We start from the raw sequence: 12,389 nt of genomic DNA, 5'->3' as shown, positions 1-12,389 counted from the left end.
CACAGATAAATCGCTGCTGACACAGTGAATATTGACTCATGGAGATTTCTTTCTCTCTTATGGGATTTAAAGCCACAGCACACAGTCAAAAACAAAATGTATGTTTCATTAAATTGCTAATTTTGAAAAGAACATCCTCATATGTAGATATATGTTATTATTTCTCAGTATTTTTTATTCTTATGACATTTTCCACTTGTCCTTGTTCCTGTTGTGTTGATTGTGATTTTCCTCTACGGAGGATCAATCTCATCTTTTAGACATTTTTAACCATCATCTGTGTCAAAAGAAAGCTACATTAAAAACTGTATTGTCATCCTCCACCATATTATATCCTGAGTGACTTTAAACAGTGTGGCATCAAAGGCAGTTGGCTGTTTAAAGGCCGTTTCCTTTGCCCCTACACTGTTTAAAAGCAGTTACCTGTGATGCCACACTGTTTAAAGGCAGTTGCCCTTGTGCCACACTGATTAAAGGCAGTTGCCATTGATGTCACACTGTTTAAAGGCAGATGCCTATGATGCTATACTGTTTAAAGTAGTAGCCTGTGATGCCCACTTTTTGAAGGCAGTTGCCTTTGATGACACACTGTTTAAAGGCAGTTTCCTTTGTCCCCACACTGTTTAACGGCAGTAGCCTGTGATGCCCACTAATTAAAGGCTGTTGCCCTTGATGTCACACTGTTTAACGGAAGTTGCCTTTGTTGCCACACTGTTTAAAGGCAGTAGCCTGTGATGTTACACTGTTTAAATGCAGTTGCCTGTGATGCCACACTGTTTAAAGGCAGTTGCCTTTGTCCCCACACTGTTTATAGGCAGTTGCCTGTGATGCCACACTGTTTAACGGCAGTAGCCTGTAATGCCCACTGCTTAAAGGCAGTTGCCTCTGATGACACACTGTTTAAAGGCAGTTTCCTTTGTCCCAACACTGTTTAAAGGCAGTTGCCCTTGATGTCACACTGTTTAAAAGCAGTTGCCTGTGATGCCACACTGTTTAAGGGAGGTTGCCTTTGTTGCCACACTGTTTAATGGAAGTTGCCTTTGTTGCCACACTGTTTAAAGGCAGTTGCCCTTGTTGCCACACCGTTTAAAGGCAGTAGCCTGTGATGCCACACTGTTTAGAGGCAGTTGCCTGTGATGCCACACTGTTTAAAGGCAGTTGCCCTTGTTCCACACTGTTTCAAGGCAGTTGCCTGTGTTGCCACACTGTTTAAAGGCAGTTGCCTTTGTCCCCACACTGTGTATATGCAGTTGCCTGTGATGCCACACTGTTTAAAGCATTAGCCTGTGATGCCAACTGCTTAAAGGCAGTAGCCTGTGATGCCACACTGTTTATAGGCAGTTTCCTTTGTCCCAACACTGTTTAAAGGCAGTTGCCCTTGATGTCACATTGTTTAAAGGCAGTTGCCTGTGATGCCACACTGTTTGAAGGCACGTGCCTTTGTTGCCACACTGTTTAAAGGCAGTTGCCTTTGATGAAACACTGTTTAAAGGCAGTTTCCTGTGATGCCACACTGTTTAAAGCAGTAGCCTGTGCTGCCCACTGTTTAAAGGCAGTTTCCTTTGTCCCTACACTGTTTAAAGGCAGTTGCCATTGATGTCACACTGTTTAAAGGCAGTTGCCTTTTATGCCACACTGTTTGAAGGCAGTTGCCTTTGATGCCACACTGTTTAAAGGTAGTTGCCTTTGTCCCCACACTGTTTAAAGGCAGTTGCCTGTGATGCCACGCTGTTTAAAGCAGTAGCCTGTGATGCCCACTGTTTAACGGCAGTTGCCTTTGATGACACACTGTTTAAAGGCAGTTGCCCTTGATGTCACACTGTTTAACGGAAGTTGCCTTTGTTGCCACACTGTTTAAAGGCAGTAGCCTGTGATGTCACACTGTTTAAAAGCAGTTGCCTGTGATGCCACACTGTTTAACGGAGGTTGCCTTTGTTGCCACACTGTTTAATGCAAGTTGCCTTTGATGCCACACTGTTTAAAGGCAGTTGCCCTTGATGCCACACCGTTTAAAGGCAGTAGCCTGTGATGCCACACTGTTTAAAGGCAGTTGCCTGTGATGCCACACTGTTTAAAGGCAGTTGCCCTTGTTCCACACTGTTTCAAGGCAGTTGCCTGTGTTGCCACACTGTTTAAAGGCAGTTGCCTGTGTTGCCACACTGTTTAAAGGCAGTTGCCTTTGTCCCCACACTGTGTATAGGCAGTTGCCTGTGATGCCACACTGTTTAAAGCATTAGCCTGTGATGCCCACTGCTTAAAGGCAGTCGCCTGTGACACCACACTATTTATAGGCAGTTTCCTTTGTCCCAACACTGTTTAAGGGCAGTTGCCCTTGATGTCACATTGTTCAAAGGCAGTTGCCTGTGATGCCACACTTTTTGAAGGCACGTGCCTGTGTTGCCACACTGTTTAAAGGCAGTTGCCTTTGATGCCACACTGTTTAAAGGTAGTTGCCTTTGTCCCCACACTGTTTAAAGGCAGTTGCCTGTGATGCCACGCTGTTTAAAGCAGTTGCCTGTGATGCCCACTGTTTAACGGCAGTTGCCTTTGATGACACACTGTTTAAAGGCAGTTGCCTTTGTTGCCACACTGTTTAAAGGCAGTTGCCCTTGATGCCACACCGTTTAAAGGCAGTAGCCTGTGATGCCACACTGTTTAAAGGCAGTTGCCTGTGATGCCACACTGTTTAAAGGCAGTTGCCCTTGTTCCACATTGTTTCAAGGCAGTTGCCTGTGTTGCCACACTGTTTAAAGGCAGTTGCCTGTGTTGCTACACTGTTTAAAGGCAGTTGCCTTTGTCCCCACACTGTGTATAGGCAGTTGCCTGTGATGCCACACTGTTTAAAGCATTAGCCTGTGATGCCCACTGCTTAAAGGCAGTAGCCTGTGACACCACACTGTTTATAGGCAGTTTCCTTTGTCCCAACACTGTTTAAGGGCAGTTGCCCTTGATGTCACATTGTTCAAAGGCAGTTGCCTGTGATGCCACACTGTTTGAAGGCACGTGCCTGTGTTGCCACACTGTTTAAAGGCAGTTGCCTTTGATGACACACTGTTAAAAGGCAGTTTCCTTTGTCCCAACACTGTTTGAAGGCAGTTGCCATTGATGTCACACTGTTTAAAGGCAGTCGCCTTTGATGCCACACTGTTTGAAGGCAGTTGCCTGTGTTGCCACACTGTTTAAAGGCAGTTGCCCTTGATGTCACACTGTTTAACGGAAGTTGCCTTTGTTGCCACACTGTTTAATGGAAGTTGCCTTTGTTGCCACACTGTTTAAAGGCAGTTGCCCTTGATGCCACACTGTTTAACGGAAGTTTCCTTTGTTGCCACACTGTTTAAAGGCAGTAGCCTCTGATGTCACACTGTTTAAAAGCAGTTGCCTGTGATGCCACACTGTTTAACGGAGGTTGCCTTTGTTGCCACACTGTTTAATGGAAGTTGCCTTTGTTGCCACACTGTTTAAAGGCAGTTGCCCTTGATGCCACACTGTTTAAAGGCAGTTGCCTGTGATGCCACACTGTTTAAAGGCAGTTGCCCTTGTGCCACACTGTTTAAAGGCAGTTGCCATTTATGTCACACTGTTTAAAGGCAGTTGCCTGTGATGCCCAATGTTTAAAGGCAGTTGCCTTTGATGACACACTGTTTAAAGGCAGTTTCTTTTGTCCCCACACTGTTTGAAGGCAGTTGCCTGTGTTGCCACACTGTTTAAAGGCAGTTGCCTTTGTCCCCACACTGTTTATAGGCAGTTGCCTGTGATGCCACACTGTTTAAAGCAGTAGCCTGTGATGCCCACTGTTTATAGGCAGTTGCCTTTGATGAAACACGGTTTAAAGGCAGTTTCGTTTGTCCCAACACTGTTTAAAGGCAGTTGCCCTTGATGTCACACTGTTTAAAGGAAGTTGCCTTTGTTGCCACACTGTTTAAAGGCAGTAGCCTGTGATGCCCACTGTTTAAAGGCAATTGCCTTTGATGCCAAACTGATGCCAAAACTGCCAAACTACAGCTCTTTGAGATTTATTCAATGTGAAACCAGCATATATCTCATATGACTCAACCTTAATGCCGTTTGTGTGGGGGAATTAAACACATAGTTTTGCCAAGACCCACCCAAAAAGCCAAAAAAACTGTGGGGTTTAAATCTTCCAGTGTTTCAACATTATTATCGGGAAACTAATGCCAAAGCCCTAATTTATTGGCAAGATCAGCTCCCCCAGTCAAATGAGCTCCATGATACACCCAAGTGGTTGCAATAGGAATCGAATGCTGCAAGATACAGCTCTCTTTCAGCTCTCCTGTTTCCCACTAAGGATTATCCAATGCATCTAGTGTAGCATCTGCAAAATTGACTTAAAACCCCCAAAAGTATTAAAATGGTGCTGAATGTTCCTAAATGCTGTTGTTTTGATCATAATTTTATTCCTTCTCAATCGGGTCAGGCCTTTATTTACTGGAAGGATGATGGACTGACTACAGCTGCAGACTTGTACATAAATAATCATTTTGCGTCCTATATGGAGCTGAGAGAAACCGTCTCTCTACTTCAAGCTCACTTTTTCTGTTACTTACAAGTTAGACATGTTAAAAATAATATAAAAAACTTTGAAACCCACCAAATGAACAATCCTTTTATAATGAAACAATATCCTAATTCTAAACATCTTGTTTAAAATTTTGTCTCACTATTTGCTAATAAGTCTATTGTTTCATCAGAACATATGAAATCTGCCTGGGAGGCAGATCTTGTAGAGTTGACCGATGAGATGTGGAGGAAGGGGATGGAGAGGATCCATTCGGGGTTAATTAATGCCGGGTTGCAGTTGATTCAATTTAAAGTTATGCAAAGATTTCATTATTCTAAAGAAAAATTCATATAATGAATCTTTATGTATCTGATATATGTGACAGATATAAATCTTCAAAAGGCATTCTAGGCCAACACCTTTTGTCCTAAGATCAAGATATATGAGTATTCTGTTCTAATATATTTCTAAGACATTCCTCGCGTGTCGTTCTGTCGTATAGAATAATTCAACAAATAGTCAAATGATTCCAAGGGACAAACAGGAGGGGAACTCTGGAATATTTCTTGTCTGGTTTTAATTCAAAATCTCTGCAATAAAACACCTTAAACATTTGGAAGACACTTTAATGTCACATGACATTTTGAAACCCTTTTATGCTGAAAAAGACATTTTGATTCCAGATGTTTTGTTAAGAATATGTCCGTACTTTAGGACCAGAGATGAACCAAGTGAAAATATAAATTACATCAAAATGACACAATGTGACCTCCATTGTCCTGTTTAACACTTCAGTGAGGAGCAGCCTCATTTTCCAAGTTCTGAATCTGAATCGCTGTAGTCGGCCACCAGGGACGTGACTGCTGCTCTGACCTCGCCAACACATGTGTGGACTTCAGGGTCTGACGTCCTGCGGGTGACGGTGGCACAGGGTTCGTTTTTGATGCCAAGTCCTTCTGTGCGTTTGCGGATCAGTGAGCTTTGTGAGGAGCCGAGGGCTCTGGCCGCCTTTGCCTCTCTCACCTGAAGGCCCAGCTTTTGGAGCAGATTGCCTGTAGCCCGCCCTGGTGTGGCTGTGGTGGAGTTGAACCATGGACGGAAGGAGATCTCTTTCCGCTTGCTGTGCTTCTTGTCCTCATAGGCTGATAAGAGAGAGAAAAGAGTTCCATTAAATAGAATTCAAAGTTTGCTCTGTGAAATTTCATGTGGTAAACTAGGCCACGGGACAACAAGGAGTTTGATTATTTTTTTGTGCTGATAGAGGATGTCTTTCTGTTTACATGAACTAAATCCACTGTGTATTGTTGTGTTTTCATTCTCATCCATTTGTTTGTTTGATAATCAGCAGAATTACACAAAAGTTACTGGACGCACCTTGAAACGTGTTGTAGAATAAATCATGGATCTTGTTGGGAAAAAAGACATATTTAGAGGGCTGATATCTGCGAGTGTGTGAAATTTGGTGTGAGTTGAATTTAGGGATTCCAGGGTGTGGACATTTTCCCACCAGGTAATAAGAGAATAAGTCACAAGACGCTTGTTTAACAAAAGTGTGTTGCTTACAGTCAGGGGCCTGGTAGGTAAGTAGAGCTGCCAGTTTCTTGTCCTCCTCCTTCTCTGGCAGCAGTGGGATCGACAGGTTTGTCCTCGTCCTCACAGCATCGTCCTTCTCCTCCTGCTCGGCCAGAACTTTCTTTTGATTCTGCAACAACAATTAAACCCGAGACATGAGTTAAGTGACAACACAACTGAATTTGAAAGGAAATTCCACATGAAACAAGTGGCAATATACAGTATCTATAGTTGATGATGAGTGTATACTGGGTTGCAGTAATTCAGTCGTTCATAACGTTATTAAATATCTTACTCTGAACTTTCTGCGGAGAGCGCTGTTGAGCTGGAAGTCGTCCTTCCAGCCAGACTGGTGGTCCTGGATCTCAGACAGGGAGGGCAGAGCCTTTTTCAGTTTCTCCTTGTCTTTTCCACCATGATCCAACTTGAACATAGCATCTGTTTCCAGCTTCTCCTTCTCTGTCCGCTCTGCACAGTGAGACACGAGAAAAAGTAGATGAGGTGCAGAAAACGAGCAGGCGAAAGAAAATTGGAAAGAAAAAGCAGGAATGCTGTGTCCTTGTGAAAAATAATGTCATCCCTCAAAAGAAAAATCTGAAAATCTGCAGCCCCACAATAAGGAGTATATAAACACATCTAAAGACATTTTAGATTTAAAATGGCTCAAATGGTTCAAGAAACAAACATATGTTTTTAATTGATATCTAACATGAATCCCTGACCTGTGGTGAGGATCTGCTCATTTTCTGCCATGTCCCAGCGTTCCTCTTTCCTGTTTGCTCCGCTCACTATCACATAGTCGCAGGTCGCTGGGTCAGTCTGCATCTCAATGTAGTTGACACACAGGTGGCACTTCATCCTGAACCTGGTTTTGTCAACAACAAAAGTTGTTTAGTCCCTTTGTCACAGAGGTTTATTGTAATTTTCTGATGTTTAACGAGGTTCTGTGAACTGGAGCGTCACATTCTTGCAGCAGCCGACCCAGTCTGTCTGTGGTTACCTGTAGATTGGCGTGGTGTAGTAGTTCCCCACTTTCTTCTTCTCTGCATTGTAACGGACGCCTGTACCAACACAACATCAGAGTTATGGAAGTCAATTGGTGATACTAAGCTGTACAAAATGTTTGTCTCCAGACTTACCCATGCCAATGTGATTTTTGCAGCCATCACACCAGATGTTGTAGGGCATCTCAAACCTAAAAGAACACAGTTGTGTTTGGTATAAATGACAACACTGACAAAGATTCAAAGTGACTTTACTTCCTGTCTGTATCTTTGACAGTCTGACATTATGTGCTGAATAATAAATAACACTAATTATGGAGATTAATTGAAGTTTCATGTCCTCATGTTTGCTAGAAATAAAAGAAAAACATTTATATTCATCAGACGATTCTAAATTTGCTTTATCTTCAACATATTTAATGATGGTTCTAAAACATCACATGAAGGTTTAATTGCACAGTAGATGTGTAACAGTAAATTACTTCTATGAATATATATGTTGTATATGTACATATATCTGTGCATGTGACAACAACATTTCTGTATGTGTGTGTGTACTAACCTGATGATGAGAATGCCCTGAGACAGTTTCCTGGCCCTCTCCCTGAGAGCATGGGTTTTATGGTAGCCGTTGAGTGATCCATGCTAAAGTCAAAGAAAATGTGGAAAATCAGTATCTACACACAAAGTTAAAATAAAGACACAAACACACACTGTGATACTGGATGATCATACACACCTTGGCTGGGTCAAAATCTGGAGGGTAGTATTTGTTTGTTCCTTTTCTCTCACCCTTTCAAAAGACAAGAAAGATAAACAGCGGAGCATTATTTGTCAGTAAGGAGTAGAAGTTGAGTATTTAATCATTAATCCTTGTGATGAATTAAATCTTGACAGAAGCTCGTGGAGATCATGGCTCACCATGTTGACGCCTGTGTGCCAGCACCAGAAGAGATGGATTCAAGTTTCTGTCAGGAGATAAAAAAGGAAGTCGTGTCACTGACAACATACTGTAACATTTCAGAATCAGAGTCGGACATTATTGTTTGAGCTCAAGGAGTAAATTAAGTTTCACTGCAGTCGCTCCAGCCAAGAATAGAAATATACAGATAAGGACAAGACTGTATTCTGAGCTGTATTAGTCTAATGCACAACTGTGTATATAGCTTTAGTCATATAACTTTAAATCTGTATTTATATTTGAATTCAATATTCTGCTCTGGTTACATGTGTCTTTCAAAGACCTTATACTTCAAATATTGTATTGTCAATATCTGTCTATCTATCTATCTATCTATCTATTTATCTGTCTATTTATCTGTCTATCTATTTACCTGTCTATCTATTTATCTGTCTATCTATTTACCTGTCTGTCTATTTACCTGTCTATCTATTTATCTGTCTATCTATTCACCTGTCTATCTATTTACCTGTCTATCTATTTATCTGTCTATCTATTTACCTGTCTATCTATTTACCTGTCTATCTATTTACCTGTCTATCTATCTAATCACAACAACAACAACGTTATTTCTCTGTAGCTAGCGAACACTAGCTTGAATCCTCTCATATCTACCGGGTGAGTAAAGTGTTCATTGATCTAAATCGCTGACATAGTTTCGAATTTTCTTTTACAACTTTGAAAACGTCAGATTTTCAGTTTGTCGTGAGTCGCATTGTATGTAGCGCAGCGGGCTAACATTAGCAGGAGCTAGCTTGCCTCCTCCTCGTGCGTGTAAATGCGACGCGACACAACAACTGTCTGTAAAAACTGTTCATTCAATTCAAATACGCGACTGTTGATTTCATTTTTCAATGAAACAATTAGGAAGAAAAATTCTTACAAATTCTCTTGAGGCTGCACAAACTGCTAACAACCACACGCAAGGGCCGATGGGTAATAAAACGTCATATTTACGTTCCGGAAGTGGCGTAGGCCGGAATTGCCGGCGTCAGACGGACAACGTGCCCGGAGCGGAAGCGTCACAGAGCAGTAGGAAAGGATCGTGTTGTTATTGATTATTTGTTGTATGTCAGTGCCGTTGACATGGAATCGAACCCGCAGCCGCACAAACGCTTCATCTGCTCGTTCCCCGCCTGCTGCGCCGCCTACAACAAGCAGTGGAAGCTGGACGCGCACATGTGTAAACACACGGGAGTGAGGCCGTACTCGTGCGAGCGGGACGGCTGCGGTAAGTCCTTCTGCACCCAGCACCACCTGCTCCGGCACCAGCTGAGCCACAGCGGGGACAGACCCTTCCCCTGCACCGCGCCCGGCTGCTCCCAAGCCTTCACCACCAACTGCAACCGCACCAGACACATGAGCCGCGTGCACAGCCAGGAGCAGAAGACGTACGTGTGCAGGTTCGAGGGCTGCGGGCTCGAGTTCAGGAAGAACAAGCAGCTGAAGTCCCACGTGTGTGAGCAGCACACGCAGCTGCCCCCCTACCAGTGCACGTATGAAGGCTGCGGCATGAGATTCACCTTCCCCAGCAAGCTGAGGCGACACGAGAAGGTGCACAGAGGTTACGACTGCACGGAGGAGGGCTGCAGCTTCACGGCCAAGACCTGGACGGAGCACCTGAAGCACAGGAAGGAGCAGCACAGGCCCGTCCTGAAGTGTGAACAGTGCAGCAAGGTGTTCAGGGACTCTTGGTTCCTGCAGCAGCATCAGCGCGTCCACTCTGACGTGCGGCTCGTCTTCAAGTGCCCCATGGACGGCTGTGACAGGTCGTTCACCACGATCTTTAACCTGCAGAGCCACATCAACTCCTTCCACGAGGAGCTGAGGCCCTTCGCCTGCACGCACCCTGGCTGCGGGAAGACCTTCGTCATGAGGCAGAGTCTCCAGCGCCACAGCGTTGCACACGACCCGGAGAGGAGGAAGCTGAAGAAGCAGAGGAAATCCAAACCCAGAAGATCTCTTCCTTCCAAGTTGAGTGGTTACAGAGAAGAAAAGAAGCATCAGGAGCCTGAATCTGACACCAGAGGGTCAACTGAGAAAAGCTCTGATCCGCCCGGCCCTGTGGAGCTGGTGTCCCTCCTGCAGGATGCGTCCCTGCTGTGCAGCCCGGCTGTGGTGGACACACATGGACTCACTAGTGCCCTGACTTCACCTTTATCAGTGTAGACATTTGGAGATCACACCAGAATGTGAACAGAGGCTCTTTAAGAACATTTATAATGTAATTTCTTACCTGTTGTATTAGGTTTGAGTGAGTTCTGCCTGTCTGTACGAGTGTTTGTGTACAAGTGCTTCTGTTAATGGTCTTTCTAAAAGATTAGTTGAATATAAACTTGAGTTCTTCATGCAGGAGTGAGTCTGGTCCAGGTGTTCCCTCCCTCTGTGTGGTTTCAACTGTATTCTTTATCTCTGTATGAATGCTAATTCATAACATAATTATTTGTCGTTATACATGTATTTTGTATAAAAACAAATTTTTGCTTTCATCAAAAGCACTTTCAAGAAGAACAGCCTTTAAATAAATCCTGTGAATGCAATGAGTTTCCCTTTGTATATGGTCTACTTAGATCGGTTAGTCCAAATGTATTATCCTGTATTACCCTCAGGAAAAGTCTCTAAAATTGCACTTCGCATCAAATTAAAACAACTCGATGATCATTTGTTTTACTTGTAGGACATCATACATGGAAATGACATTAAATTCCCCCTCTGTGAGATTTCTAAACCAGACTCAGTGCCTGTGATTGAAGGCCGGAGTCACAAGAGAGAATAGATTATTCATCAGAGCTGTCAACAAACTGTTTGTTCACTCAGAAGGTTCCTTTTCCTGAAGTGGCTGGTTTCAATTTCTTTGTGTTGATGTGAATTAGGAATGTGGTAAAAACACGGTGCTATAAACGACGCATGTTTTATTTATTTTATTTTTATTTTTCCGTATTTGCATATGAACGAAGAGCAAAGAAAAGGATCTCGTTTGAGATCATTTAAAACATGTACGGTAATCATAAAAATGTCTGCATTGGACGACAAGTGGTCTTAGGAGCTTGTGAGAGTTAGACGTATATACTCTTGAATTATATCATCACATGAACACACAAAACTACAAACTTTCTTCCTGTGGGAGAAACTGACACCTTGCTTTGTATTTAAATATCCTGACTAATACACTGTTTTTAATCATCAATTACATGTTATCTTTCTTAGAACATTAGAGTATTACGGCCATTTAACAGCAAGAAAAGCAAATCAGAGATTTTACAAATAAATATGTAATGTTACGAGAAAAGTCATAACAATAAAGTCTTGACTTTAGGCTGTGTCATGTTAGAGAGGAGGTAGAAGAAGATCAGTCTGTCTGCTGGATTTAAATGAGGCATGTGGAACATCTTGTTGAGTTAAACTTAAGTATAGGTTTGTGTAAAAAGTGAGTCTATTCTGAAGAACCACACAGACCTTGTTCGTTCTGTCGGTTGCTGGTAAAGATGAAACATAAAATTGTGCATCATGTTTATAATGACCTTTATTATCATGTTTACCAGTCTTATATTGTTAAACTGTGCTGAACATGAACTGAGACACAAACTCAAGTAATTTTTCGAATAATATATAAATCTAAATAATATATCAAATGTGCTTATAAAAACAACACAATGTGCAATATGAACAAAGTACGTGCATGTAAGAACAATACAACCATATGTACACCACTCATCTCTCAGCCACGGAGGTTACCGTTTGGTTAATTGCACAAGCCTTTGGAATCGCATGTCCCAAGTATGTTCAGGTTTCCACATCCTGCATGGTGTCCGCATACTTTTGGTCATATGGTTGATGTGTCTCAGTGTTATGTCATCATGGTCCATGAGTCTTCAGGCTGAGCTGGAGATCTGTGACAGTGAAACCTGCGGCGTTCACAGGTCGGGTTTCCAATGAAAACCTGCAGATTCCTCAGCCATGATCACACACGGCGGAGCATCTCTGCTCTGAGCTGCAGATTTACAGCGTCAACAGGAGCAGCCCTCGAGATTCCGAGGCTAAATCCTCTCTGAATATTTCCAGTTCCAGGAGGGCTGTTTCCCTGCATTCCTGGCACTCTCACTCGGCTCAGACGATCCCTACATGGACTGACTGTCTGACCAGCTCACCCAGGAATGTACAGCAGAACTCGTCCAATTAGTATTCACACAGTCCCAAAGTGACATGTAACGTCCTGCGCTCAGTTGCTTCCTATGTGGCCACAGTTCATTTCTGGGAACAAGCTCAGATTTGATGACGCTGCTGCAAATCACTTCAGTTGAAAAGTAAAGGTAAAAATTATCACTTTTCCCTC

At 42.9% G+C, this 12,389-nt stretch overlaps 2 protein-coding genes and 1 long non-coding RNA gene across 4 annotated transcripts; 2 read left to right on the top strand and 1 right to left on the bottom strand.

Moving 5' to 3' along the window:
- Positions 1 to 1,349: 1,349 nt before the first annotated feature.
- Positions 1,350 to 4,613, top strand: LOC138411150 (uncharacterized). The gene is made up of 2 exons (XR_011243799.1): positions 1,350 to 1,434; positions 1,466 to 4,613. It is a non-coding gene; the product is annotated as an uncharacterized lncRNA (long non-coding RNA).
- A 466-nt stretch (positions 4,614 to 5,079) lies between these two features.
- Positions 5,080 to 9,032, bottom strand: yju2b (YJU2 splicing factor homolog B). 2 transcript variants are annotated; one of them, XM_020104048.2, is made up of 10 exons: positions 9,014 to 9,032; positions 8,017 to 8,063; positions 7,835 to 7,888; positions 7,658 to 7,740; positions 7,231 to 7,286; positions 7,092 to 7,152; positions 6,814 to 6,956; positions 6,387 to 6,559; positions 6,083 to 6,221; positions 5,080 to 5,661 (listed from the first exon to the last, which is right to left on the bottom strand). In XM_020104048.2, exons 2-10 carry the CDS (start codon positions 8,017 to 8,019, stop codon positions 5,327 to 5,329), a joined length of 1,047 nt encoding a protein of 348 aa, XP_019959607.1. In that variant the 5' UTR covers positions 8,020 to 8,063; positions 9,014 to 9,032; the 3' UTR covers positions 5,080 to 5,326. The 2 variants fall into 2 exon arrangements, with proteins under 2 accessions (XP_019959607.1, XP_019959606.1); XM_020104047.2 differs by having other exon boundaries at positions 8,940 to 9,030.
- Positions 9,033 to 9,126: 94 nt separating this feature from the next.
- On the top strand, positions 9,127 to 10,596 carry LOC109640186 (transcription factor IIIA-like). Its single transcript, XM_020104046.2, has one exon. The coding sequence runs from the start codon at positions 9,143 to 9,145 to the stop codon at positions 10,223 to 10,225; it is 1,083 nt and encodes a 360-aa protein (XP_019959605.2). The 5' UTR covers positions 9,127 to 9,142; the 3' UTR covers positions 10,226 to 10,596.
- Positions 10,597 to 12,389: the final 1,793 nt, after the last annotated feature.

Source organism: Paralichthys olivaceus, chromosome 8 (genome assembly GCF_024713975.1).
Source record: "Paralichthys olivaceus isolate ysfri-2021 chromosome 8, ASM2471397v2, whole genome shotgun sequence".
In the NCBI taxonomy this organism is placed as follows: Eukaryota; Metazoa; Chordata; class Actinopteri; order Pleuronectiformes; family Paralichthyidae; genus Paralichthys; species Paralichthys olivaceus.
The sequence above is the reverse complement of the archived record's forward strand: the minus strand, read 5'-3'. Positions and strand labels throughout refer to the sequence as shown.